Source organism: Natrix helvetica (genome assembly GCF_964273705.1).
Source record: "Natrix helvetica genome assembly, chromosome: 2".
Taxonomy (NCBI): domain Eukaryota; kingdom Metazoa; phylum Chordata; class Lepidosauria; order Squamata; family Natricidae; genus Natrix; species Natrix helvetica.
In genome coordinates this window covers 15,609,995-15,636,562 of record NC_138552.1, presented here as the reverse complement: position 1 = coordinate 15,636,562, position 26,568 = coordinate 15,609,995, and the positions used below count along the sequence as shown (strand labels likewise).

General features: G+C 40.6%; 1 protein-coding gene across 3 annotated transcripts in view; it reads right to left on the bottom strand.

The window, feature by feature from the left end:
- Positions 1–26,568, bottom strand: part of WDR7 (WD repeat domain 7) — a 273,050-nt gene that overhangs the window by 193,150 nt on the left and 53,332 nt on the right. For 2 of the 3 annotated variants that reach the window (XM_081943578.1, XM_081943577.1), the window contains exons 15-19: positions 25,446–26,227; positions 22,723–22,811; positions 16,369–16,452; positions 9,194–9,312; positions 6,283–6,406 (exon numbers count right to left, since the gene is read on the bottom strand). In XM_081943578.1, the coding sequence (XP_081799704.1) occupies positions 6,283–6,406; positions 9,194–9,312; positions 16,369–16,452; positions 22,723–22,811; positions 25,446–26,227 (1,198 nt within the window). The remainder of the gene's footprint in view (positions 1–6,282; positions 6,407–9,193; positions 9,313–16,368; positions 16,453–22,722; positions 22,812–25,445; positions 26,228–26,568) is intronic. The other variant, XM_081943579.1, reaches the window with a different exon arrangement.

Here is a 26,568-nt window from a genome sequence, read left to right as displayed (position 1 = left end):
TATACTGAAGATAATGGGCATGTCCATTTCTTGGATGATTGTGAATGCCACATTCACAGCTCTATGAAGGAATAATAACCCAACCCACAGCCATTTTGTGAGGTTCCCACAGCCCATTTTATGCAAAGTTCTAAAATTAAAAAGTTAGACAGAGACAATCCCCATTATCACTAGATTAGAATATTTGTGATACGATCCACACAATAAAAGGTAACATGTACCACAATCTCATTACTACTAAAATAACATTCGTACAGGGCTTAGTGATGATATATATATCTACAAGGTCACCTGTTCCAAAGGTCCATCTATTAAGGGCGTACAGAAAAGGCATGTTACAGGTTCCTTCTATCAGGAGGTACCCTAAGACAATTTCTTATACTCTCTCTATTGGTGTTTCTCAACCATGGCAACTTTAAGCCAAGTGGACTCCAACATGCTAATTGTGGGGTTCTCTTGGCTCATGGTTCTTGAGGAATTCCTGGCTTAAAGTTGCCAAGGTTGAGAAACACGGCTCTCTATATATACATGCATGAGGTATAGAGGAGAAGTGGGTTTCACACAAAGAAAGTGACAAACATTCTGACCTCAAAATAGGCAAAGGTTCTGAGTTCTGGCAGTTATCTGATGTCCCAAAAAAGAAAGCATTCGGAAAATGGACATCTGAAATTGACCTATTTCACGGGTTGGCCCATTTCTGAACCACCTCTTTTGGGGGCAGAATAGTCCTTCTGGTCTATAGTCCAAATTATAAGTAATCCAGTGGTGGGATTCAGCCAGTTCACACCAATTCGGGAGAAGCGGTGATTAACTTTCTGAGCAGTTTGGTGAACTGGCTGTTGGAAGAAATCATTAGGGAAGAGAACCGGTTGTTAAATTATTTGAATCCCACCACTGAGGTAATCTATGAAGGAAGATTTAATATACATACTGTAATGTGAATCCCTGTTTAATGGTATCCTTATTTCTATAATTTAAACACTAGATGGTTATTTGAAACAGTCCAAATGACAGAATGGGAAGGATGCTCTTTATAAATTGCAATTTAAATTCTGTGCACTTTTTATTAAATCAATAACCTGGAGTTCTAAAACCAGCTATAAAAATATTTTGGAAAACTGAAACGTCTTACTGACAAGGGATATTCCTAGAAGAGTTTAATTAAACTGGTTTTTGAAGATTATGCATCTGGATTCAGCAACACTGAAATTGTTGATGGCACCTTAAGGGCTAATGATATTAGTGAGCATTATAGTAATAAATGGGTGATATTAGTTGTTCTGAATGGTATGGTATTGATTTGTGCCATTCATCTTCTTCTGATTTGCTGAAGAACTGAGCTTTTTATAATGCTAATGGAAATTAAGAGCTTTACAAACACAGCACATGAGTACATGGGCATATCTTAGCAACCAAGCACTTAGGAAGCACTAAAATATAAATATACATGTATTCATTCCTAGATTAGTTTGGGGGCAGACTATGTGAAGACTTGTACATCCCCCCCCCCTCTGTGTGTGTGTGTGTGTATTTATATATGTTGGACCTATAATTAAACTCTTTAGGCTGCTAACACAATTAAAACAGTTTTAAAATGTCAACAATAAAATAAGTAACATAAATCTGCTGCAGTGCTAATACTCCAGATCAAAACAATCTGTAAAAGTGGATAATACAATTGGAAAATTATATGAGTAGGTTAAGTCCTCAAAAAATAATATTAAAATCTTGGCATGGCATGAAAGTACTATAGCATACAGGTATTACATGATCCTCCTTAGGGCAAAGTCTGTCCATAGACAAAGTGCCATCATGGAAAAACTTTGTTACTTATAAGTTGCATGTTATTATTTATGTCTAATCTCAGTTAGCAGAGCCAAAGTCTATATTAGTTGATGTTGCTAAATCAATCAATCAATCAATCAAATTTTATTTGATTAGCCGCAACCCTCTCCCGAAGGACTCGGGGAGGCGTACAGTCAAAAAGATAAAATACACATAGGACACACATACATACGAAAAAACAAGGACAATTACATTTGTGCATGGAGGAGAGTAGACCTGCAAGTGAAAGACAATAAACACAGCTAAAAACACAGTTAAAACACAGTTTAAAATCCCCTAAATAAAATTGCTGAATTAAAAACCCCTCAGGAGCGTAACGAAGTTATGGTTGGGCCAGGCCAGATATTTGAAAAAGGTGGGTCTTGAGCTTAACACGGAAGGAGCGGAGGTCTGTAGTGGTCCTAATATCCGGGGGGAGGTCATTCCACAGGGCTGGGCCCGCCACAGAGAAGGCTCTGCTCCTAGGCGCCGCCCCATGACATTGTCTAGTGGACGGCACCTGGAGAAGTCCCTCTCTGTGCGAGCGAATAGGTCGTAGGGATGTATGGGGCAGAATACGGTCCCGGAGGTAACTAGGTCCTGAGCCATGGAGCGCTTTAAAGATCGTAATCAAAACCTTGAAACGCACTCGATAGACCACATTAGATGTCTCTAATGTAATAGTCTTTGTTTTATTTTTGTAAGATGCCCAGAGGCACCAAGAATGACTTGAGTGGCCATTTAAATATTCTCAAATTAAAAAAAAAAAGAAACAATCCACCAGAGTGACTTGAGCGGCCATATAACTTTTCTTAAATAAAATAACTAAATAATCCAAACGTTGTAAATAAGGTTGTAAATAACTAAAATAAGCCTAAAGTTAAAAGTGTCCCTGTCCAGTTCTCTCTGATTCTAGGGGGCCTTGCTAATCTCCATTTCTTGGTCAAAGAAGCCAGCGTTGTCTGAAAACATTTTCCGTGGTCATGTGACCACCATGGTTTTATACCAAAGGCGCTCGGAATGTTGTTACTTTCCCACCAAATGATACCTATTAATCTACTCGCATTTGCATGCTTTCAAATTGCTAGGTAGGCAGGAGCTGGGGCAAGAATGGGAGATCACTCCATCGCGCCCTCCCTACAAAATAACTCTACTTTTGTTAAAATAAAGCCATAATTTTGCTCACTGGCAAGAGATTCTTTTTTCTCTGTCTAAAGCTGTCCTCATCTCTCCTGCTCATGTGTTCTACTGTATATACCTGTGATGGTGAACCTATGGCACATGTGCCACAGGTGGCACACAGAGCCCTCTCTGCAGGCAAGCAAGCCGTTTGTCAGGCATGCCTCCTTCAGCAACCAAGAAAGAAACCTCCCAACTCCATTGTTTGTGGAATTAAAAGTACTTTTACTGGTTATGAAAAGATAGCAGTGAAGTACTTTTAATTCCACAAACAATGGAGTTGAGAGGTTTCTTTCTTAGTTGCTGAAGGAGGCGTGGCTGACATTAAGCAAGGTCTGAGGCAGAGAAGCGCGAAATCATACACATCAAACATTTTCCCAGCCCCCTCCCTCCCTCCAACAACCCCCACCTCATTGGCCAATCTGCAACTGCCTGAGGTGTCATGTGGGTTGCATCTCCAAGAAGCATCATCAGGTTGGTATGCAGGACGGTTGGCCTTGACCAGGTCCAAACATCGGCCGTCATCATGCACAGAAGATGGTGAAGACAAAACTCTCTTTTTTACAAAACCTCCTGTAGCAATTATTCCCATCCCAAACACCAAGCCCTCCCCCCGTTTCCATGGCAGCCGAAAGCAAGCAAGCGAAACCGAGGCTGACACCCTTGCTCCAGCTCAGCTCTTCCCTGTGTATGTGGGATATGCGAGTGGATGCATGGGGGACGCGGGATCATGCAAGCATGCACAGGGGAGCGGGCGCGCACAGGTGGTATCGCGCACACATTGCATTATGGGTGTAGCTACGCTGTCGCGCACACACACGCTTTTGGCACGCAATGACAACAAAGGTTAGCCATCACTGATCTAGCCTAACTACTAAAATGGCTGTTTTATGCTTCATGAAACAATGAATAATTTGGTATAGAGAGTTTTCCTCCATTTTTATTAATTATATCTTGTGGTTAATAATGTAGGGCTACTCTTATATTGCTTTATGGGTTAAGAAGCTGATTTTCTTTTTCCAGAACATAGTTAAGATCAGCTACCATTTTCAAACATAAATTGTAAAACCAAATGAAAATTACAGCTTTTACTCTCCATCTTCTAACTGCATCAGAGAAGGGCAAAACATATGCCTGAAGCTCAAGGTGACTCCTTCCTATCATGGAGAGGTTATCATGGTAGCTGATGCAGCCACCCTTTGCATCAAACCAAATACCAAGGAATATTGAGGGTTATTTTGAGAACAGCTCAGAACAATGTTATATAAATCTAAATTATATAAGTCATTTAGACTTAACAAGATCATGATACATCTTTCAAAGAAAATCAATTCAAATTTAAACCCATAAAGCAGTCTGGACAAAAAGGAAATTAAACAAATTCCAACCCAGCAAAAAAAAAAAAAAAAGGGGGGGGGGACAAGCTAAATTAACTGGAACGGTCTCGCAGAAGTATTCCTTTATGAGTTATAAAGTGTGAGGTAGATGAAAGGTTTCGTGCCCAAGGTTAATTCACAAAGTTGACTTAATTCAGAATAAATGATGGGACGTAGCCATGGAATTGCCATTGGGGGTACTAGTCAATCTGATCTCAACTTGCAATCTTTTCCAGCTCTGAACTGACAGACAGCGAAGGAAAAGATGATCTTATCTATTAAAAAAAAACACCTTCATGTCTAAAAGGACAATTGAGATAGGAAGCTCCCAGAGAATAGCATATTCTTGCAAAGCAAGACAAGAATGCAGAGGTTTATTAGAAAAGCAGTGTCACAAACACAAGCCAGTATCTGCATGCATTGTATTCTTGAATTAGGGCCAATAAATAAAATGTCTGTTAAAAGGTAAAAGTTCCTCTCACACACATGTGCTAATTGTTCCCAAGTCTAGGGGGCAGTGCTCATCTCTGTTTCAAAGCCGAAGAGCCAACGCCATCTGAAGATGTCTCCGTGGTCATGTGGCCGGCACGACTAAACACCGAAGGCACACGGAACGCTGTTACCTTCCCACCAAAGGTAGTTCCTATTTTTCTCATTGCATTTTTACATGCTTTCGAACTGCTACTATAGGTTGGCAGAAGCTGGGGCAAGCAACGGAAGCTCACTCCATTATGCGGCGCAAGGGATTTGAACCACCGAACTGCTGACCTTTCTGATCAATATGCTCAGCGTCTTAGCCATTGAGCCACCAATGATGTATGCTAGGTGCATATTTAAAAAGCACAGAACATTACACTTCTCTGACCAGTTTCAGTGCACTCACCGAAGACATAGTATGGAAGTGAGAATGGGCAGTCTTGAAAGCTGCTAGAATATTCTTAAAAAGAGATTCTGAAATACGCTGTGTGAAACCATGATTTCGTTGGCCATTGAGTGGAAATACTGTTGGACGTGAAAATCCATGAAATCCAAATATACATAATTCAAATGACAGGCAACATGAGTTGCGTCTGCTTACTTCTTTGGTACAATTATGTAATTATGCAGATGACATGAATTGATATGCCAGTTGTTTGTCTGGTTTCCAAAAAGGAAGGGGGAGTTTTGTCTATTGTTTGGGAGCAAGAATCCAAAATACATTTTTATTCATTGCGTTCTGTGGTTTCCTGAATTGAAGTTTTAATATATAGAGCAGTGTTTCTCAAACTTGGCGACTTTAAGTCCTGTGGACTTCAACTCCCAGAATTCCCCAGCCAGCTATGCTGGCTGGGGGATTCTGGGAGTTGAAGTCCACAGGACTTAAAGTCGCCAAGTTTGAGAAACACTGATATAGAGTTTAACGGATCCCTTTTAGGATACTAACTAAGTTCCAACTGGTATTATTACTTTCTTGAAATATTGCTGAAATTTGACATTATGCATAACCCAAGAGACATAATGTTTGTTTGTTTTTTTAAATGTACACATTTAAAGAGATTTTGAATGGTTTTTTTTAGAGGACGCTGAACCATAAGAAGTATCTGTATTTTAAAATATTGTTTTAACCGTACACATACACACATACTATTTTGGACATGCTATTTCCCAAAGAAATGTTTCCAAAACTGCCTTAAAAGGTAGCCTGGAATTGTTCTGGCTGGGGAATTCTGGGAGTTGAAGTCCACCAGACTTAAAGTTGCCAAGGTTGAAGAGCCCTGGTTTAAAACATTTCTGATCTCTCCTCACCTTTTTGCATTATCGTGACCTATTCAAGTTCAACTAAACTGCATAAATTCTTCTTTTTACTTCTTCTATTACTTCACGTCATTCAGCAACTAACAAGCAAATGCAGAAAAATGCTCACGTGATATAACACTGTCCATATACTGAGGTAAATAAGGAGCCCAGGTATCAATGGCTTCCTTCCTGCCCGCCTGTTCAATTCTCCTCAGCTCTGCCAAGAGTAAGGCTTGTGCAGCTTCTCTTACCTGAAAATCCAAACAGAACAGGCATCGGTTCAGTTAAAGCGCTGAAATAATTGTAGAAAAAAAAAAGGTGCAACACAGGGAGGCAGTTAAAAAATAAACATTAATAGTAACCAGTGACGTGCGGTGAGGTTTATGGCTGGTGAGGCTGGTGACGTCATCAAACCCTGTGGTTGCTCCGATCGCACAGGCGCAGCCCAACTGGAGAAGGAAGGAGGGGAATGGGATCACATGTGCAGGAGGCTCCTCAGCGCCAGCCTCAGATCAGCGCGAGCCACGGTCCCCTTCCCCTGCACACGTGGTCCCATTCCTCTCCTTCCTGAGCCAACATGAAGGGGACCGCGGCTGCGCTGATCTGAGGCTGGCGCTGAGGAGCCTCCTGCACACGTCCCATTCCCCTTGCAAGGATCCCGGGCTCGCCCGATGCAAAAAATGGCGAGATTGGCGCACTTGGGGCTGCTGCTGCGATGTCCAGGGAGGCTGAACCAAGCCGCTCACCTCTCCCAGCCACTTTCGCAGCTTCCCAGAGTAATTTTTTTTTTAATTTTCATGATGAGAGCGGTGAGGCTCTGCCTCCCCTGCCTCCCCTGACTGCACGTCACTGATAGTAACTAACCAGAGGGAGTATAGTAGCACTTTTCCCGTCGTATAAAGTGTAAGTTTTTTATGAGCTGTTCATGCCTTTTAAGGACAATGGTGGGGTAAAAAAGGTGTTACCAGACACCTGGGTTGTTGTTGTTTTTGTTTGTTTGTAGGCAAAGCTCTTCTCCAATAGCAGTAGCACCTGGACTTATATACCCCTCCATACTGCTTTACAGCCCTCTCTAAGCGGGACCATGACATTTTGCCATGGGCGGCTCACCATGGCCAACTCACTGCAGCCAACTTGCGGTCGCCAACTTGCTGCAGCCAATTCTCCATGGGACAATTTGCCACGGCCAACGAACCGGGACAACTTACTGCAGAGCAAGAATTACACTAATACAAAAGAGATTTACAGATTCAACATATTGCCCCAACAATCTGGGTCCTCATTTTATTGACCTCAGAAAGATGGAAGACTGGGTCAACTTTGAGCCGGTTAGGATCGAACTGCTGGCAGTCGGCAGAGTTAGCCTGCAATACTGCATTTTAACCACTGTGCCACCAAGACTCTTACTAACTAAGAACTAACCTGAGGGCCAAGCTGTGCTGTATTTGATAAGATACATAAAATTAAAAGATTCTTCATAAGATTGAGCATTGGAGGAATACGACATTTTGCTACTTCCCCGTTACGGTTGAGACGCTGAGGGAAGAACCACATGGACACAAAACACCAACACTTTTTTAAATAGCAAAAATATTTCCCATTATCGTGCTGCCATTTTACCCACGGGACATGATGGCAGGAGTAACCAAAAGGTTTTGGGTTGTTTTTTTGAATAATCAAGACTACTTATTTCCATTGAGATCAGCTTTTGCCGAAGGATTCCCAAAGATTCCAACAGTTACGCTCCCAAGCCAGTTTCTCTCGTAAGTTGAGACGGAGAGACAAATTTCCTACTCCACACAGACCTGGATTTCACCATCACTGTACAACGTCAGCAATAGTTTTTCAATTAAGCTGAGACGCCAACTCAACCCCCTACTGCAAATGTCACAGATTGGCTCCTCATATATTTCTTTTAAAGCTGCACAATCAACATTTTTTCCCCCTTTCTTCTTTTTGCCATAACAGCACAGATGTAATGTCAAGGCCAGGGAGTCATTGATCAAAAATAGGGGACGCCAACTCCATTTGCCAGCTAGAGAAGTTACTCAGCACTTTCACCCTTAGAAACTGGCCTAAAATAGAATGTCTTTTCCTTTGTTAAAACCGCATCTAGTGTTTGAAAACAGCCAAATCCTTCTTACAAACGCGAATCTTTTTTTTTTTTTTTATGATTTCTCTCTGTTACCATTAGGTGCTTAAATATTTTAAAATATTTCCAAGAAGGGGGAGGGGGGGAAAATCTGAATTAAAAGCAACATAGAGGAGAATATTTTTAGCCCATGGTTGAAATGAGGGATCCTTGGTGCTCTTCTGAACTCAGTTGTTTTCCTGCAGACATTTCATTACCAAACTAGGTAACGTTATCGGTGCCCTGATGATGCCACCTAATTTGGATAATGAAACATCTGCAAGAAAACAATCAAACTCCAGAGGGCATCAGTGACCCTTAAACCCAACTTTTCATGGATGTGCAATCAGCCCACATTTCCTGCACAGAGATATAAAGTGTTCCGTTTTCTACAGACGCTCCTCCTGCCATCTTACTTTTAAAATTAAGCATAGTATTGAAAAGTATTAAAAATAAATTTGCAGCAGTTATTGAACTGCTGATGCACGAACGGTAAACTAGCTGTGGCTTAATTCAAATATCGGAAGCTGTGCATAGTTTATGGAAACAGGTACCTTTCAGTTTTGAGTAAAACTTCCGCATATTTTGATGGAACAACGGTGACATCCAGTGGCTGGAAAAAAAAATCCACTCTGCCCTCCAGTTCCCTGAAGTCTGTCTTCCCATTTAACCAGAATATACTGTTGTCACACAGGGATATTAACTCTCCATTTTACAAAACTGACCCGCAAATTGAATTGCATATACCTATACTGTATATATATAAATCCAACCTTTAAACCAGAATTATAGTACACTTTTCTTGGAACAATATATCCAGGGTAAAAATAGTATTCTCTATGCTGGCCAAGAGATTCATTTTTCCCTAGCTGCCATCTTCAAAACAAAAACAAAAAAACACCTGTACCTCCAAGCATCGATCTTGCCATCTACGAGCCAACATTTCAAGAAGAGGTGGTCTAAATTGATCCAGGCCCAACAGTTCTGGGAGCATAACACAATGCATAGCAGCAAGCTGGCTCCATCCTGTTAAGACACAGGCAAAAACACAACAATCACAATAGCAGAGGTAGTGGAAAACCGCTATATTTACTAGCAACCAGAACAAAGTTTGTCTATGCGGAACTTGCAATGGGTAGTCTGAATACAAGAAATACTTCTCAGAATAAATAAGGCTGAAGTTACACTAAGTGAAAAAGCTAAAAGCAATACATCGCCGTAAGTGAATGCATAGTAATCTTTCTAATCATTTTAGGCAATCAGTTAACTGAAGCACATATTAACAATAATGCACTGCTATTCACGTTTATTAGGGTATCTTTGCTTCCCTCCTTACCTGATACAAATAATTGCTACTTACCTCAACTGAATTTTAGATTTAAAAAAAAAACCTTTCGAAAAGGGCAACTTCCAATTTCATTAAAAAAAAGCGAATTATTCTAATAATCATCTTTCCAAAATTGTACATTTGCAATCTGTTTTAAACCTATTGTTTATCTTATTCTTGAGATAAAGCAGTGCGTGAAGATGATCAACAGAATACTGCTTCAATTTTTTCCATTCTCCTTACCCCATTCCTACTGGAGATCGGGATCAGTAGCCCTGTCAAAATCTAATCTCATATGCCACTGCTATAAAAAGATTGAACCTAGATCCAAAGATGCAGTTCCATCCGAGAAAAGCTTTTGCAGCTCAAAGAGACTATGAATACAAATGTAAAAAAATGAAAACTATAACCATTACATTCTCTCTCTGTCTCTTTGTCTCTCCCTGTGCCTGTGTGTATATGTGTAGTGTGTGTGAGAGAAAGAGAGATATCATTTGCTGAGAAATAAACAAATATTATTTAAAAAACCTTTTTGTTTAGTGGACACTTTGAAGAAGGGTTGACATAGAACATCATTATAAAAGTATAATCCACCAGTAATTCCTGATTCATTTTGAGCAGGGGTGCCCAACCTTGGCAACTTTTAGACTTCAACTCTCAAAATGCCCCATCTAGCATAGCTGGCTAAGGAATTCTGGAAGTTGAAGTCCAGAGGTCTTAAAGTTGCCAAGGTTGGGCATCCCTGGCATAGGGTATTGGAACAGGGTATCTAAATCTATGAACTGGGTTTGCTGCTTAAAAATAAGAAGGTATTGTTTGGCAACAACTATAAATGGGGACATGGAGAGAACATTCATAACTACCCTTAAGAAAAAAAAAAATCTGCCTCTCCCTCCCAGCAATTTGCCTCCTTGCAGCAAACAGCAAACAACCTGGTCAGCTTCAGCACAGCCTGATTTAGCACAAGCAGCTGATTGATGGTTGGACTGGCCTCCCGGAATACCGCCTATCAGATGTTCCAGGATGTAGTGATTGCTGCTGCCACCTATCGCTGCCTCCACGTGCCCCATTTTCGGCCTCCGCGCGTTCTATTTTCAGCATAGGCAGTGGGGATCACTGTCGCCGCCTATCCCTGGTGCCTGGAAAGGGCTGAAAATGGGGCATGCGGAGGCTGAAAACAAGATGCGCAGAGGCCTGAAATGGGGTCCGTGAAGGAGCTGAAAGGTGACAGAGGTGATGGGTGGTGCCAGCACTGATGGGTGGCGGCGATCCCCACAGCCTAGAACAGCTGAGAGGAAGTATTCCTGGAGGCAGATCTAACCACCAATCAGCTGCTCGTGCTAATTCAGGCTGTGCTAAAGCAGACCAGGCTGTTTGCTGTTTGCTGCAAGGAGGCAAATTGCTGGGAGGGAGAGGCCGAAGGGTGGGGGATGGTGGATGGGCAGGGCTTCAGCAACATTCACAGTATAAGACACACAGACATTTCCACCCACTTTATTTGGGGAGAGGGGAGTGCATTTTATACTCAGAAACATACAGTATTTCTTTCCACTGGTAATTCTCCACTATCTACAGGATCATAAAGTAAATCAATGAGAAAAGAAGGAAAAGAACAATGACAAACTATCCCAAATCTGACTCTGAGGTTGACCAAATAATATGTATTCACAATGAAGCATTGCCATTGTTGAAAATATCAAGATGTCTCAACTGACTAGCACAAGACTGATGCTAACACAAGAGGTCTTCTTTTCCCATCAAAAAAATCAGGAGTTCAATCAATGAACTTCTTTTCCATCTACAGAGGGAGCTTGATTACCAAGGCAATACACAAACACAATGACTGCAATCCTATCCTGCACCTGCACAGCTTACCTGCACAGTTATCTGGAAATGAAATATTTTGTATAGGGTTGTATAGGGTGTTGAGGATTAATGTCAGGGGCAGAAAGAGATCTGGTTCCATTAGAGGGGAAGATAAGAGTTTTATAGATAAATGCCCTCTAATTTTCTTCTACATCTTAGGGAAAGGTAGCTGTCTCATGGTTTTAAATCCCTTTTTCTATGAACCCACCAAGGTAGAACAATGAAAAATCTTTGTAGTTCAAGAATATGCTAGATCACTTCACATATTCATGCTTTTAGCCCTCAACAATTTGGATAAAACAGGGGTGTCAAACTCGATTTCACTGAGGGCTGCATCAGGGTTTTTAGTTATGTTATGCATAACTAAAAATCAGAAAAGGGAACAAGGGAAGATTATAATTCAATATAAATCTGTGCATTACTATTAGAATTATCTAAGTCTGATAAACATAACAAATATGTTTATTGGTATTTTATCTGTAGTAAAAGGAGTAATATCAAGAATATGGAGATCGGCTTAAAATATTATACTGAACTATGGAATAATTAGGGAAAGATTATAATTCAACAAAATATGTGTATTACTACTAAAAGTTTATAAGATTGTTAATTGTGTTAAATTTGAAGAGTATTGTTTTGTTTGTACAAGAATGTAACTCTGGTTCCACACGGTTCACAAATGATATGTTTGTAGAAAAATAGAAACTAAAAAATGTATTTTTTAAAAAAGGGTTGTGTGTATGACTTTGGGGGGACAGCTGTTCCCATGATGGGCATGGCCAGCTTGACGTCATTCATGTCGGGAGCGCCTGTGGTGGCCCGAGCGTTCTACCAGCAAAAAAATGCTCCCGTTTTCAGCTATGACAGCATCCTGCAGCCCTCTGCCAGAAAAAATGGAGCTTGGGGAGCCCTACATGTGGGCCCCCAGGTCCCGTTTTTGCTGGCAGAAGGTTGCAGGGGGACGTAACAGCCGAAAATGGAGCCTAGGTGTCAGGGGGAAAATCACCCTGAAGAAAAATGAGGTCTATGGATTGGGCTGATTTCCAACAGCATGTGCATTAAGATGTGAAGAAAAGAATAAAGTCTTTGAAAGCATGTTCTAATTAATAAACAAACTTCAATACGAAAATAATAAAAGTAAATAAAACAGAAGCTAACTAATTGTTACATTTTGATAATAAAAGTTCCGTCTGCCAGCTTTGGCAGCCGGACAAAAGTTCAGCAGAAGCTTTCTCTTTTTCTCTCTCCTTCTCTCTGGAATGTGTGAAGACATGCGCAATAAATCACTTTCAGATAACTTTTATGACCTGCGCAATAACTCTTTCTCAGTTTAACTCTTTAGTGTCAGTTTCAGTCAGTTCATATCTAGCAAACTTTTTAAACGTCGTGACACTAGGAGGCCTCCCGAAATCCGTTTCCACTGGCAGAGGCACCACGGGCCAGTCCTTCGCTGTTTCCAGGGTGGCCCCATGTGCCAGATCTAAGCACCCTGCAGGCCAAATCCAGCCGCGGGCCTTGAATTTGACCCTGCTGAGCTAAAAGATACTTCCAAATATTTTCTAAGTCACTTTTTCTTCGCTCTCTAAAATTCCTTTATACATTCCTTTATACAAGTCTGAAATATAATAAAAGATAAGAAAACAGTATTTTTAGAATCTTGAAAAGGATTGCTGTTGTGGTAAAAAAAAACAGAAGGCAGGAACATTAGGCATGTACCTGCCTTAACTTATGTAGATAAAAAAGAAGGTATAAAATAATAATTTATAGCTGGATAAAAATGCCAAACCCAGTCTAAACATCTGGCTGACTGTGCGATGAACCATAATAACAAATAAATAAACTAGTTCGTAATATAAATCTATTTAGTGGAAATTTATGAGCAGATCAGAGGCAATATGTAATAGAAATTAAACAATACACAGATTCCCAAAGTTTAACTCTACACTAGCTATTAAATCCACAAGATAAAGACACATACTGCTACGTTCAATGTTTAAATAAACCATTAAAAGTGTAAGTTCAGTGCTGGTTATCATAGACACCAATCCATTATTTTTTAAAAGGAATTGATTTCACAATAAATGTATTGCTGGGCCAATGTACAAGAGTCTAGATGTTGTACTGTCTATTTTTATTCATAATTTAAAAAAAAACTGAAACTCCAGCAACTTTTCAGTCCAAGAAAAGATAGGATGAGGTTGACAAGGAGTATAAACGCGAAGGCAGATCCAATTTCTCCACTTCAGCTAAGGGAAAGCAGCAGGGGAAGCCAACTTTAGAAGATATCTGAAGGATGAGTTGTATTGTGTAGTTTCAGTGGCTGGAGCTCTGACTGGGTGCCCCATCTGGAGAAGGTCTGGATGGCAAAGGAAGGAAAGAGAGTTCCAAAGGTGCTTTCCTAAAAGGCAACTGGATTTTCTTGGTTTTTTTTTTCTCCTTGAAAATGTTTTGCTTCTCGTGTAAGAAGCTTCCTCAGTTTCGGAAAACCATGACCTGGATGATTTGAGAATCTCCACTGAAGGAGAAGGAAACAGTTACAGACTGAGAAAGAGGGAAGGAAGGAGGGAAGGAAAGAAGGAAGGACAGGGAGGGAGGGAGGGAGAGAAGGAAGGACAGGGTGGGAGGGAGGGGGGGAGAAGGGAGGGAGGGAGGGCAGAGAGGGAGGGAGGGCTGGAGGACAGGAAAGGAGGAAAGAAGGAAGGACAGGAAGGGAGGGAAGAAAGGAAGGACAGGGAGGGAGGGAAGAGAGGAAGAAGGACAGGGAAGGAGGGAAGGAAGGAGGGAGAGAGGAAAGAAGGAAGGAAGGAAGGAAGGAGAGAGAGAGAGAGAGATTGAGAGAGAGTGCAATTCTGTAATTGTTCTGGAAAAAAAACCTGAAGCTTCTGTTTGAAAAAAAACTTCTGTCTACAGTAGACCATCTGCTCTTCTGATGGCGTATCCCTTGGCCAGACTTGGGCTGTTGGGAGTTACAACTGTGTCACATTTGTAGGGCTACAGATTATAGATTGACATCTAATTGTTAAGTGAAATGAGCTACTCTTCATGCAGACCTTGTAATCATCTCAATCGGAGACCCCTGTCTTAGAATCAAGACGTCTGAAAGAAAACTCTCTTATCCTAATAAAACTGAGAGATGTTACCCCCATTGAACTCAACTGCATGGCAGATTCTGCAATTACTCCGGAGGGAAACTGGATTTCTGCTCATTAGAGGAAAGCTTCAATCTAGCAGTTAATTTAATTGTAAATCCTTCTTGGCATGACAAGAACATGGTAAGATACAATATGGTATTAAGTTGTAAAACCCATCTTTATTATTTATTAAACTGGTTATATTCTGAATAATGTACATACATAATTGAAAGTCAGTCAATACATTATAAGGCGGTGTGTCTCAACCTTATCAATCTTAAGATGTATGGACTTCAACAACCAGAATTCCCCCAGGCAGCTTGAATTCTGGGTGTTGAAGTCTACACATCCTAAGATTGCTAAGGTTGAGACAAGCTGTTGTAGGGTGACATACAGCATCCTATTTCTTTATTTCAATTTCAATCTTCCAAATCTGTTCTGGGAAGTACTCCTTGAAATCCATTCCACTGGGATTAAGACACAATTGGAAACAATCCACATGCGAACACACACATAAGCACACACGCACACATGCACATGTACAAAGTGTGTGTTTTAGAAATCATTTAAAACCAACACAACACATCCTCTTTTAGAATCCATTTTATTCCATTGATCCTGACAAAGTGAAGTTTTTATTTGTTGGAGCACCACACGTTAAATTGTTATTTGATCAGTATATACGGGTTAAATGCAATTCTGAAACAGACTTGTTTTTTTTCTAAAACCATTCATGCATACCTTCTTCTCCTTTTACAATGCCAAAATTTTCTTTACAAATATTATTTGAATTCAAAAGATTAAAAGCATCATCAATCAGGATATTAACTAAATTGCACTTGTCATCCTCTGACCTCTCATTTCACTACATGAAAGAGAATTAACAAATTTTAAAATGTGTGGGCCTGGGTACTCTCTGAACCTGGCTGTTTTCTTGCAAATGTTTCATTACCCAAGTAGGCAACATCATCAGTGCCACAGTCACCTAGTTGGATAATGAAATATCTGCAATAAAACAACCCAGCTTAGAAAGCACCAAAAACCCCACAGTTCAATCCTGATCTACAATATTTCCTTCTATTGAAACTTTAAAATCTCTGCATTCTTATACTCTAATACCTAACACTGCATATGATTGTCATTTTAAAAAGACATGGTAAAGGTAAAGATTCCCCTCGCACATATGTACTAGTCGTTTCCGACTCTAGGGGGCAGTGCTCATCTCCGTTTCAAAGCCGAAGAGCCAGCGCTGTCCGAAGACGTCTCCGTGGTCACGTGGCCGGCATGACTAAACGCCGAAGGCGCACGGAACACTGTTACCTTCCCACCAAAGGTGGTCCCTATTTTTCTCCTTGCATTTTTAACATGCTTTCGAACTGCTAGGTTGGCAGAAGCTGGGACAAGTAACGGGAGCTCACTCCGTTATGTGGCGCTAGGGATTCGAACCGCCAAACTGCCGACCTTTCTGATCGACAAGCTCAGCGTCTCAGCCACTGAGCCCCCGCATCATGATCAGCCTGCCAATGCCGAGAAAAGGAATTACTTTTAACAAACTAAATGAAGTATTGGTTATAAATAAAGACTGCTAAGTGAATGAATGTATTCGTTTTCAATAAAAAGTTGCTAAGTGAGCTTAAATAGTTTGGAGAATGGATGCATCTAATATAAGAGAAGCACATAACACAACCAGAGAGCAAGTCAGGCAAAAGAAAGAGAGAGAAAGAAAAGGCAAAATAGAAAGAACAGTGGTGAGAATACCTTCATTTACTAAGAAACAGGAATGTAAAGGAGGAACAGGACCAGAATGATCTCCTTCAGTACTAGCAGAAACAGCAGGAGCAACTTGAGCAGGAAAAGAAGAAATAAAAGAGGAAAAATGAAGAGAGACAGTTCCAGAAATGAAAAAAAAAATTGGTTAGTATTATTATTAAAGAACAGAGTAAAACCAAAATCTCTATATTCACTGAAACACTATAAAAGAACCTTTTAAGAAATGTATCCAGGATAGAAAAAAATAAGTCGGTTATAAATTAGCTGGTGACTGGGGTGCCCCAGAATGTGATTCTCAGACACCTTCTGCCAGATCTGAATTCAGAGGTGCCAAGTGCATTTTTGTCCATTGACTGATTGCCAGGCCTGCAGCCATCTTTTCTTTTGGGTCTTTGGCCTGCCACACTTTCTATTATTTTACTATGCATTTTCTATTGTGGGAAAATGGGAGGAGGGATTGTAGGAGTGAGATGATATGTAGCCAAAACAAAATTCTTTCTAGAAAGCCAAGGTCATCCTTTGTCTCTGCACCTCTGCACCTGACCAGAACTGGATGGGTGGAACTGCCAGCATGGCAGTGGGAGATTGGACCGTGTGATGGACTTGTGGGTGTGGGAAGCTTTCAGATTCAGGTTTTCCCAGATGTGTCAACGTGGCTCTCTTAATAAATTGGAACTTAGAGCAATACTTTGCCTTGGACTCTGATTAACTTTTGGATGCTATTTGGAACCCTGACATTGATCTAAGCTGTGGTTTGTTTAACAATGACTTATTGAGCGAACAATTGTATGGGTTAACCTTAGCCATCCGTTGGGATGGGCAAAAGGAAGTCACAATGGGCATTTTGAGAATTCCAACCTGGATTTTTTTTTGGGGGGGGGGGCGGAGGTTGCAGGGAACCCTTTTATCCAAAAATGGACAGTTGCCTGTATTCCAAATAGTCAAGGGGTTTGGATTTTTTTTAAAAAAATCAAAACATGTAGAACAAATCCTAAAACAGGCTTAAAACTACCAAACACAGGCAAATGAAGAGAGTAAAGACACTTTGATCTCAAAAAGAAAAAGGAAAAAACCCCTGTTTCTGTTTATATGTACGCTACCCTGTTTCCCCTGAAAATAAGCCCTCCCTGGATAATAAGCCCAATTGGGCTTTCAAGCACATGCACTAAAATAAGTCCTTCCCCGAAAATAAGCTTTCTCCTAAAATATTTAAACGCATGTGCAGCAGGTCCCCGCTATTTCCTGAGAGGAAGGGGGGAACATGCCCCACATGCCCAGTATGAACCTGCCATCCACGCGGAACAGCCTTGCAGAGGCCACTCCCGCAAACCCTAGCTACCGCGCCCCTTCTCTTAGGGGCGGCCGCAAAAAGAGCGGCAGGCCCAGCGACGCGACTGCTGGCAAAAGTGTGCTAGAAACAGAGACAGAACTTCCGGCCCTCTCTGGATCAGCTGGTCCACGGGCCGAAGTTAAATGGCCTCGTGCACCTCGAAAATAATAAGACCTCCCCGAAAATAAGGCCAAGGGCTTATTTCAGGGGTCAAAAGAAAATAAGACCTTTAGAAAATAAGATTTTGGGGGAAACACGGTATGTTTTCTCAAACTCTGAAAAACCAATCCTTTCTGGTGCTTCCTTAACTATCCCTCCCAAAAATGTAACCTCTGTGATAAATATAAATGACACATCAGATTGGAAAGTTCAAACAACACCCTCAGCCATCCAAAGCGCATGATGGCTTCGTTTGCAATGGGAGAATCCATGGCATACTGACAGAAAATACATCTCAGTATGACCAGTGTGTGTCCTTCATACAGAATTATTATTTTAACAAACCAGATGCAAGTAGTGAATTCATATTATGGCCCCTTCAAAAAACAGCCTAGCCTTGGCTTTTCAGAATTGGCTGGAGAGCGAAGCAAACTTAAAGTTCTGAAAACGAATCTCTTCAGGCAATCCCCGTCTTTAAAAATCGATGATTTAAAAAATAGCCTTTGCCGAATTAAAACTTCTTTCATTTTATGGTGGACAACTTTGTGACTGGTGGAGGGGTTCTTAGATATTTTTTTTTCCCTAAACGAGGAGGCAGTCCAAAGGCAGCCATAAACTTTATGGCTTCACTAATGCTTCATGAATCAAATTATCATATAAAAGGGCAGGCAGACCTTATGGCACACACCATTCTACAACCAGAGGTCAATGTTAAGATTTAGAGGTCACTCGCTGACACTTCCTTCTTGCACAGAATTAGCATATGTCATGCACAAGCATCTTCAAATTAATCCCTCTCCTTTATTCCATTGCAGGGTGACAATAGGCCAAGGCTGCAGAACAGATTACGTATTGTTTCCTGTATTGTATGTTTGGTTTTCATGCAGTGAACTACTTTTGTTACTCTTAAGACATCTGCATCAAAATTACTAGCATGTATGATTTCCACACAAATGCATCACGGTGGCATGCGCAAACAGGCTTGATGCACTTCATGTAAAGAGGGGAGGGGGGAGGGGGGAGAAGGATTCAGACTGATAAATGCAAAGATCTTCCCCAAATATGCACGTGAATTCCAGACTGAAACTTCACTGTGCGATACTGAGGTTTGGGCTCTTTTTGTGATCGGGGATGGGGGGGGGGGGGAGAGAAAGAGACCAGCCTCTCTGGCTGTCACTGTTTATACCAATCAATGCAACTGAAAACAACAACAGCTGGCTTTGTGTATAGCAGGGCAGCAGCATTGGACTCTCCGGCAACCTGAAAATAATCACTGCATGAATCGATTGCATGCAGGCTCTGTTCGCCGCGTCTTAAATGTGCTACAAGTAACCAAAGCCAGCAAAATTGTATGTGCTTGTGTTTGTGTTTGTGTGTGTGTGTGTGTGTGACAAAGGCAGTACCGAGTAATAGAAGTTGATTAAGAAACACTTAAGTTGAACAAGTCATCTGGGACACAATTTCTTGATTAGAGAAATATATGCAATGCTATTTTCTTACTATTTCTTTTACCAAAAATAGTATTAATTTCCCTAATATTTACTATTAGATTGGAGAAGTAATTAACTAGAAGCTTAATAAGTGAATTTCCAATAAGTGATGTTAGAGATTATCTATCTATCTATCTATCTATCTATCTATCTATCCATCCATCCATCCATCCATCCATCCATCCATCCATCCATCCATCCATCCCACTCTAATCAAGATGGATGGATGGATGGATGGATGGATGGATGGATGGATGGATGGATGGATGGATAGATGATAGATAGATAGATAGATAGATAGATAGATAGATAGATAGATAGATAGATAGATAGATAGATAGATAGATAAAAACACTACTCCAATTGCTTCATTTAAAATGTACTTCCATTGTGGGCAATTTCACCAAAAAAATGCTACCGAAATTATGTGTCTGTTTTTCAGGGACTTGCATCACATCACCATGCAGTTATCAAAATATTTACTTTACACTGAATTCTTCTAACCACTAAAAGCAAAATAAGAAAAATAAAGCTTTCAATTGATCCAGCTTTTAAACTTGACTGTAGGATAAAACTATTTTAGAAGGCTTTAATATATCTCAGGAAGGGGGGGGGGGAGGAAATAGAAAAGCACAGTTCCCTAGTTTGCTTCTCTTGTAACTGTTCAGCATTTCAAATTGAGAAAGCATAATGAAAAAAGGTAAAAAGTGCCAGCTGAAGTCCCTCTGTCTAGAACACATGCTATTATACAGATAGAATGACAAACTTTTTATTAACTAGTCACATGTGGAATTTATCCACTTCCCTGGCACACAAACACAATTGCCTCTGAATAAAAGGCAGTTGGATTCCAAATTTTAACAAATACAGGTAAAGTTGCTGATTTTTCTATTTATTAATTTGCTCGTTAAATGTATTTGCCACCTGTCTCACCATGAGGATACTCTAGGCAACTTACAACAATAAAAATGAAGAAATGAAAAGACATATAAACATAACCGTAGCAAAGTAATGGTAACTGATTTTTTAAGTAACTGATTTTTCTATGCACTGGGATTAGTACTAACCTCACTTGCAAAATCATTAAATAACCAATTTCTCATTTTGGAGAAATAAGATGCCTGCCAGCTGAAGGGGTTAACCTTGGTTAGAAAAAGAAAGTCCTGGTAATGGGGATATAGATTCTATAGGGGGGGGGGGAAGCAAAATTAGTTGCACACATTTTTTTTCCTCACATGGCACAGGATGTAACTTTTTATAATGGCTCAGTTGTGAAACTGATCACCATTCCTTGTATACGAATGATGAACAAACACAATCACTTGTGCTTTACTTACTTTACTTGCACCTGTACCAAGAGCTTCCATAAACAAATTCTTTGTGTGTCCAATCACACTTGGCCGAAAAAGGAATTATTCTATTCTATTCCATTCCATTCCATATATCTGTTTTGTTCTGTTCTGTTCTGCTCTATTCTATTCATTATAGTTTGGTCTGGTCTAGTCTGGTTTGGTCTGGTCTGGTCTGGTCTGGTCTAGTCTAGTCTATTCCTAGTCTAGTCTAGTCTATTCATTTTATTTTACTCTACTCTACTCTACTCTACTCTACTCTACTCTACTCTATTCCTTTGAACGTTTGTTGGGGAAAATGAGAGAAATAAAACTGAAAGTCATGAGACCAAAACAAAAAACAAAAAAAAACTCTTAACTGTAGATCTGCTTAGTGAAGACCGAACGGGAGTTAGAAACACAACAGCAATGGTTATGAAGACATCTACGATAGCCCATGCCACTACTCATGGATGCCCTAAAATTTAGGGCCTAAATAATAAACAACCACCACAGAGCAAAAGAAGAAATCTTGCAAGATGTTTAATCATGCACGACCTTGCCAAGGAAGTCAAAACTGCAAAACACTTAACATAATATCAAAGGCATGGGACTGCTAAAATCATGCGAGATTCCATGATATTTTGGGATGGCAGTGGTGGAGGAATTATAAAAAATTGTAGATGGGGATGTACTTGGCCCATTGCAGCTGCTTGTGTGATGGTGCTACAGACTAAACACTTAACAATTCCTGACATTTAGCTGGCATTATTATAACACATACTATTATATAATGTATAATATAACAAGTACTTTATATGGCATATTTTTTTAAAAAAAAACATCAATGAGAGAGGTTTTATAAAAAAATAGTGAGCTAACTTTTTTGGTCAATAAATTAATCAACTTTCATTTCATTTTTGGAGAAGTGCATACAATATCAGAAAACAGCTACTTTTCTGTCCATCTAGAAGAGCAGTTGAGTAGGTGACCACAAATCAACAAAAGCTTTTAGCTGATGTTTCTGTTTGTAGAAATTTGACTCAGTGAAACATCAAACTGTGCTAAAGGTTTCCTTTATTATTAACTTGGTTTTTAACTGGTTTGGAACTTTTTATAATTAAGGATATTGTATTATTAGTCCTTACTGGTTAGGTTTATGTATTGTTTAGCATTGCTTTTTTTGGATTTTTAAAAATGGATTTAATTTTGCTGAGGACTGCATTTGCAACATTTACTATAAATTATAAATCATTTGCATGCAGGCAAATAAATATTTAAGCTTTATTTTCTGCACACACTGTAAAATCCTTCACTTTTTTAACTACTTAAAAAAATTAGGGCAGGACAACTTACAGCTTACAGGTGCTAAAACACTAGAGAAAGTTCATATACAGCATCAATAATAGAAAAGGTGAAAGGGAAAAGAACATTTTAACTGAATATATGCCCCCCCCCCCCTTAAGGTTACTACTGGATTAAAAGGAGCTGTAAGTACTTCAATAAACATAAAAAATGGAACAAAAATCTGACCAAGGCAGTTGCTATTTTCCAACAGATGGGTCAAATGTCAATTGATATTGCAATCTATAAGAAATTAAGCTGTCACCTGCCAGTTTCACCCCAAAACAAGCTGATCCTGAATCCACTTGTAAAATGTAACAGAAAATATTTCCAAATTCATAGTTCCTATTAAGCATTGAAAGAGAATGATGGATAAATGCAAGTTGGATAGGAAGTAAAATTCCTAAGAGTGGTAGGCTTTTAAAAAAATATTTATGGGTTCAAATATTGCACATAGAAAGAAGACTTCACTTTCATAGATATTAGTATTTTCTTACCATTATCAAAGATTTCGTCTCAAGTCTCATTGCCAAAAACAATGTGTTTTCCATTTCAGGTTTTGTAAAAGTGATCTAAACTCTAACTCAAATTCAATAAATTGCTTATATTTCAGAGCTGAAAAAAATAATGCAAACAAGTTTTGCCTATAGCATAGTTGTTCACAAATTCTCAAAAGCCTCATATTCATTACCTTGTTTAATCAGTCCTTGTGTTGTTGGACTAGCAAGTGGAGTAGAAGTCTTCACTCTTCCAAGGTCAGGAGTCCCTGGTCTAGGTGGCCTACAAATACAACACTTGTGAATTTATAACTAAGCCCATAAAGGAGATTGTTTATACTTTCATATTGGAGCCTGGTGTCTTAAGAAAACATATTAGAAAGTCCCACCTTATCTACACCGATCTGCAGTACTGTTTTCCCCCCCATCTTCTTTCTAGCCCATTTGTTTTCTCCAAATCTTCATCATTTTCTAGAAAATATTTACCCTCTTCCAGAATTTATTTTGCTTTTCTTTGTGGGAGAGGCAGATGAAGACTTTTGCCATGGTTCTTATGAAGACTCTCTTTAATGACTGTTTAACATTGTAGTGGCTTTGTGGGTGCATAGAATTTCCGGCTGTGGGACTTTTAACATCTTTAGTTCTCGATGGGGTTGCACTACCCCAGACAAACCCAGTGCGCAATGTGTGAGTTCTCCTAGATTCATGACTCCTGCTCAATGAGAGAGCCTTTGTATAACCACGTGCTGTTTGCCAATTGCACCCCTTCCTAGATTGGGAGTTCCTGTCACTCAAGAGCCTGTCATCTCACACATGGACTACTGCAATGTGCTCTACATCGGGCTACCCTTGAATAATATCCAGAAGCTTCAGCTGGTGCAAAATAGCAATAGCACTTAAGACTTATATAATGCTTTACAGTGCTTTTACAGCCCTCTCTAAGCGGTTTACAGAGTCACCCTATTGCACCCAACAATCTGGGTCCTCCTTTTACCAACCTCAGAAGGATGGAACTCTGAGTCAACCTTTCAGCCAGGTGAGATTCGAACAGCCAAATTGCAGTCAGCCGGCAGTCAGCAGAAAGTAGCCTGCAGTACTGCGTTCTAACCACTGCGCCACCACGGCTCTTTGGCGCAGCCAAAAAGCAGCAGCATGGGCAGTTCTTGGTGGCCTGTGTTACACCACTGTTCCACATGCTGCACTGACTTTGCTCCTGGATTCAATTCAAGGTGTTTTCAAGGGTGTTATAACTGAACCAGCTCAGCCTGATGGGACTAGTCCACCCCACCCTCAATGGCAGAAGGGACATATTCCAGACTCTGTCGGTCAAGAAGAGCTAGTGGAAGCAGAACACTGAGTGCCAGAGTCCCAGAAAGCAGCAGCTCTGAGAGCAGGACAAAGCGCTACAAAGAACACCTGAGAGGAGCAAGCCGATTGTACAAACAAATGACTTTGAACAGGGTTGGCTGGGAAGGGCAGGATGAAATTGTGTGAATAAGATCAAAGAGAGAATATAGTACAAGATAGGGCATATGAGGTAAGACAACAGCATAATACCGTGTTTCGCCGAAAATAAGACATGCCCTGCTAATAAGCCCAATCGGGCTTTTCAGAGCATGTGCCATAATAAGCCCTCCCCAAAAAATAAGCCCGCCCCCAACTATTTAAGTGCATGCGCAACCGGTCCCCGCCATTACCACTGTACCACCTACCGGTACAGCTTGTGGGGCAAAAAGAGGGTTCACCGCAAAAACAGCAGCAGGCAAAGCAAAGTGCTTCCACCTCCCGCTCTTCCCTCCCACACAAAAAGAGTCCGCCGCAAAAACAGCGACAGGCCAGCAATGCGATCATCCCCTCCAGCCTGTTCCTTCTCGTGCAAAAAAACACGGGCCACCCCAATGGTAAAGGCAGCCTGCCTGGTTCCCTTCCCCGCCATCCCTTTAGTGAGGGGTGGCAGGTGGGGGGAGGAGAAGCAAGGCGCGCCTCTTACCTTTCCAGGTCCGTTGCGTTCCTTGCCCTTTTGTCCAGTGAATCCCCTTGTAAAAAATACCTCATGAGTTCAACTTGCGAGGTTTTTTTTTACAAGGGTCTTGTAACGCGACGGAGCTGGAAAGGTAAAAGGCGCGCCTCGCTTCTCACCTGCCCCACAAAATAATAAGCCCTCCCCTATAATAAGCCTAACGCCATATTTCGTGAGGCAAAAGAAAATAATACCCTGTCTTATTTTCGGGGAAACATGGGAAACACGGTATAATATAATATCATAATTTAGTTTCAACAAATAATTTAACAAATTAAATACAATTTATTGTATATATTTGTATTTGCCGGATTATGATCTCCGGCAAATACAAACAGCAATAGGACTTAGACTTATATACCGCTTTACAGTGCTTTACAGCCCTCTCTAAGTAGTTTTGCAGAGTCAGTATATTGCCCCCAACAATCTGGCTCCTCGTTTTACCGACCTCGGAAAGATGGAAGTCTCAGTCAATCGTGAGGTGGTGAGACTCTAACTGCAGGCAGTCAGCAGTCAGCAGAAGTAGCCTGCAGTACTGCATTCTAACCACTGTGCCACCACAGCTCATATAGACACACACACACAGACACACACACAATGTAACCTCTATTTAATGGACAGACCTAAGAGAGGGAGGTGTCCATTACTCCTGGTTGTTCAATCAGACACCTCGACACCCACAGCAATATCGTTACACAAATGATGCCATCATTACATTGCTGTACAAACAAAGGGCATGACAATACTGGCATTATTTTTACACCCATTCACACAGAGGACGGGGATTTGGTCCGTTGTGTCACGGACTGCTAAATCAAGCTTGCAGTGTAGTATGGAATTCTGGAAGGGAGAGAAAACAAGAGATGAACAACTAGTAAATGAAGTTGATAAAGGTACCTGGTTGGCCCCTTTTTCATATGCTCTCCAATAAAAGTTGCATTGGTCATACTCATCAAGGTGTTTGCCAGGGAGATGATGGAAAGGAGGTGCTGGGTTGTTACTGCACGTGAAATGCTGTACATCCCCCGGATGTGTCGCTCTGTCGGAGGGTCAGGCTTTACAATGTCTTTGCTAACACTCGAGGGTCGCTGGCCTACAGGCTTATGATACCCTGGGAGCATCAAAGACATGTGGCCGCCTCTTGAAAGCAAGCCAAAAGAGACAGAACGGTGAGGCCTCAACATCCCTAGGCGCTCACTGCAAAGTTCATCTAGAACAGTGTTCAATCCCCAAGCGTGAAGACACGACATAAACAGCTTGGCTGTGTCCATGGTTAGGTTATACTCTAAGAGAGTTAATGGCTTTGATTTGCTAGACCGGTATTCGGGGTCGCCGTCCTCTCTTCTTTGTCTGGCTTCCTCGTCCTCATCATCTTCGTCAAAAAGACGTTCTTTTATGTTTTCTTTGATTGTTTCTTTGACGGTTTCTTTGACCTGCTGAAGCAGGACTGCGGCTCGTTTGCCAGCCAGGAAGGGACTCCCTTTGTCAGAGCTGCCAGATGCTTTCTGTAAATTCTCAGGGGAAATAAGGGCTGTGTTAGGCCTGGAGGCTTCCTCAGTTAGTAACTGAATAATCAGAGCTTCCACATCAAAGAAGAGAATATGGACATCTGGGTCTGTTAAGTTAGTCTTCAGGGCTTGAACCATCAGAGAGTTGTGTGAATATTTTGGCAAGTTTCCCTTTAACAAAACACAGAATACAATTATCTCTGGCATGTTTTTTCTGTTTATGGGTTTGCACATTGTACAGTGTAAATATCTTGGACAGTAACACCCAATACAGTTGCCATCTACTAAATAAATAACCCAATACAGTTGTAATGTTTGAAAACCACAAAATTAATAGTATGAGTCTATTTTAAACATAGGAATCACTAAGCGCTCGATACTGAGAATGTTTAGAAACAGTATATATTAACTTTTTAAAATGAATCTTGGACATTACTTTCTTCATGCATATGTATGTATGCATGCATGCATGCATGTATGTATGTATGTATGTATGTATATGCTGGTATTGT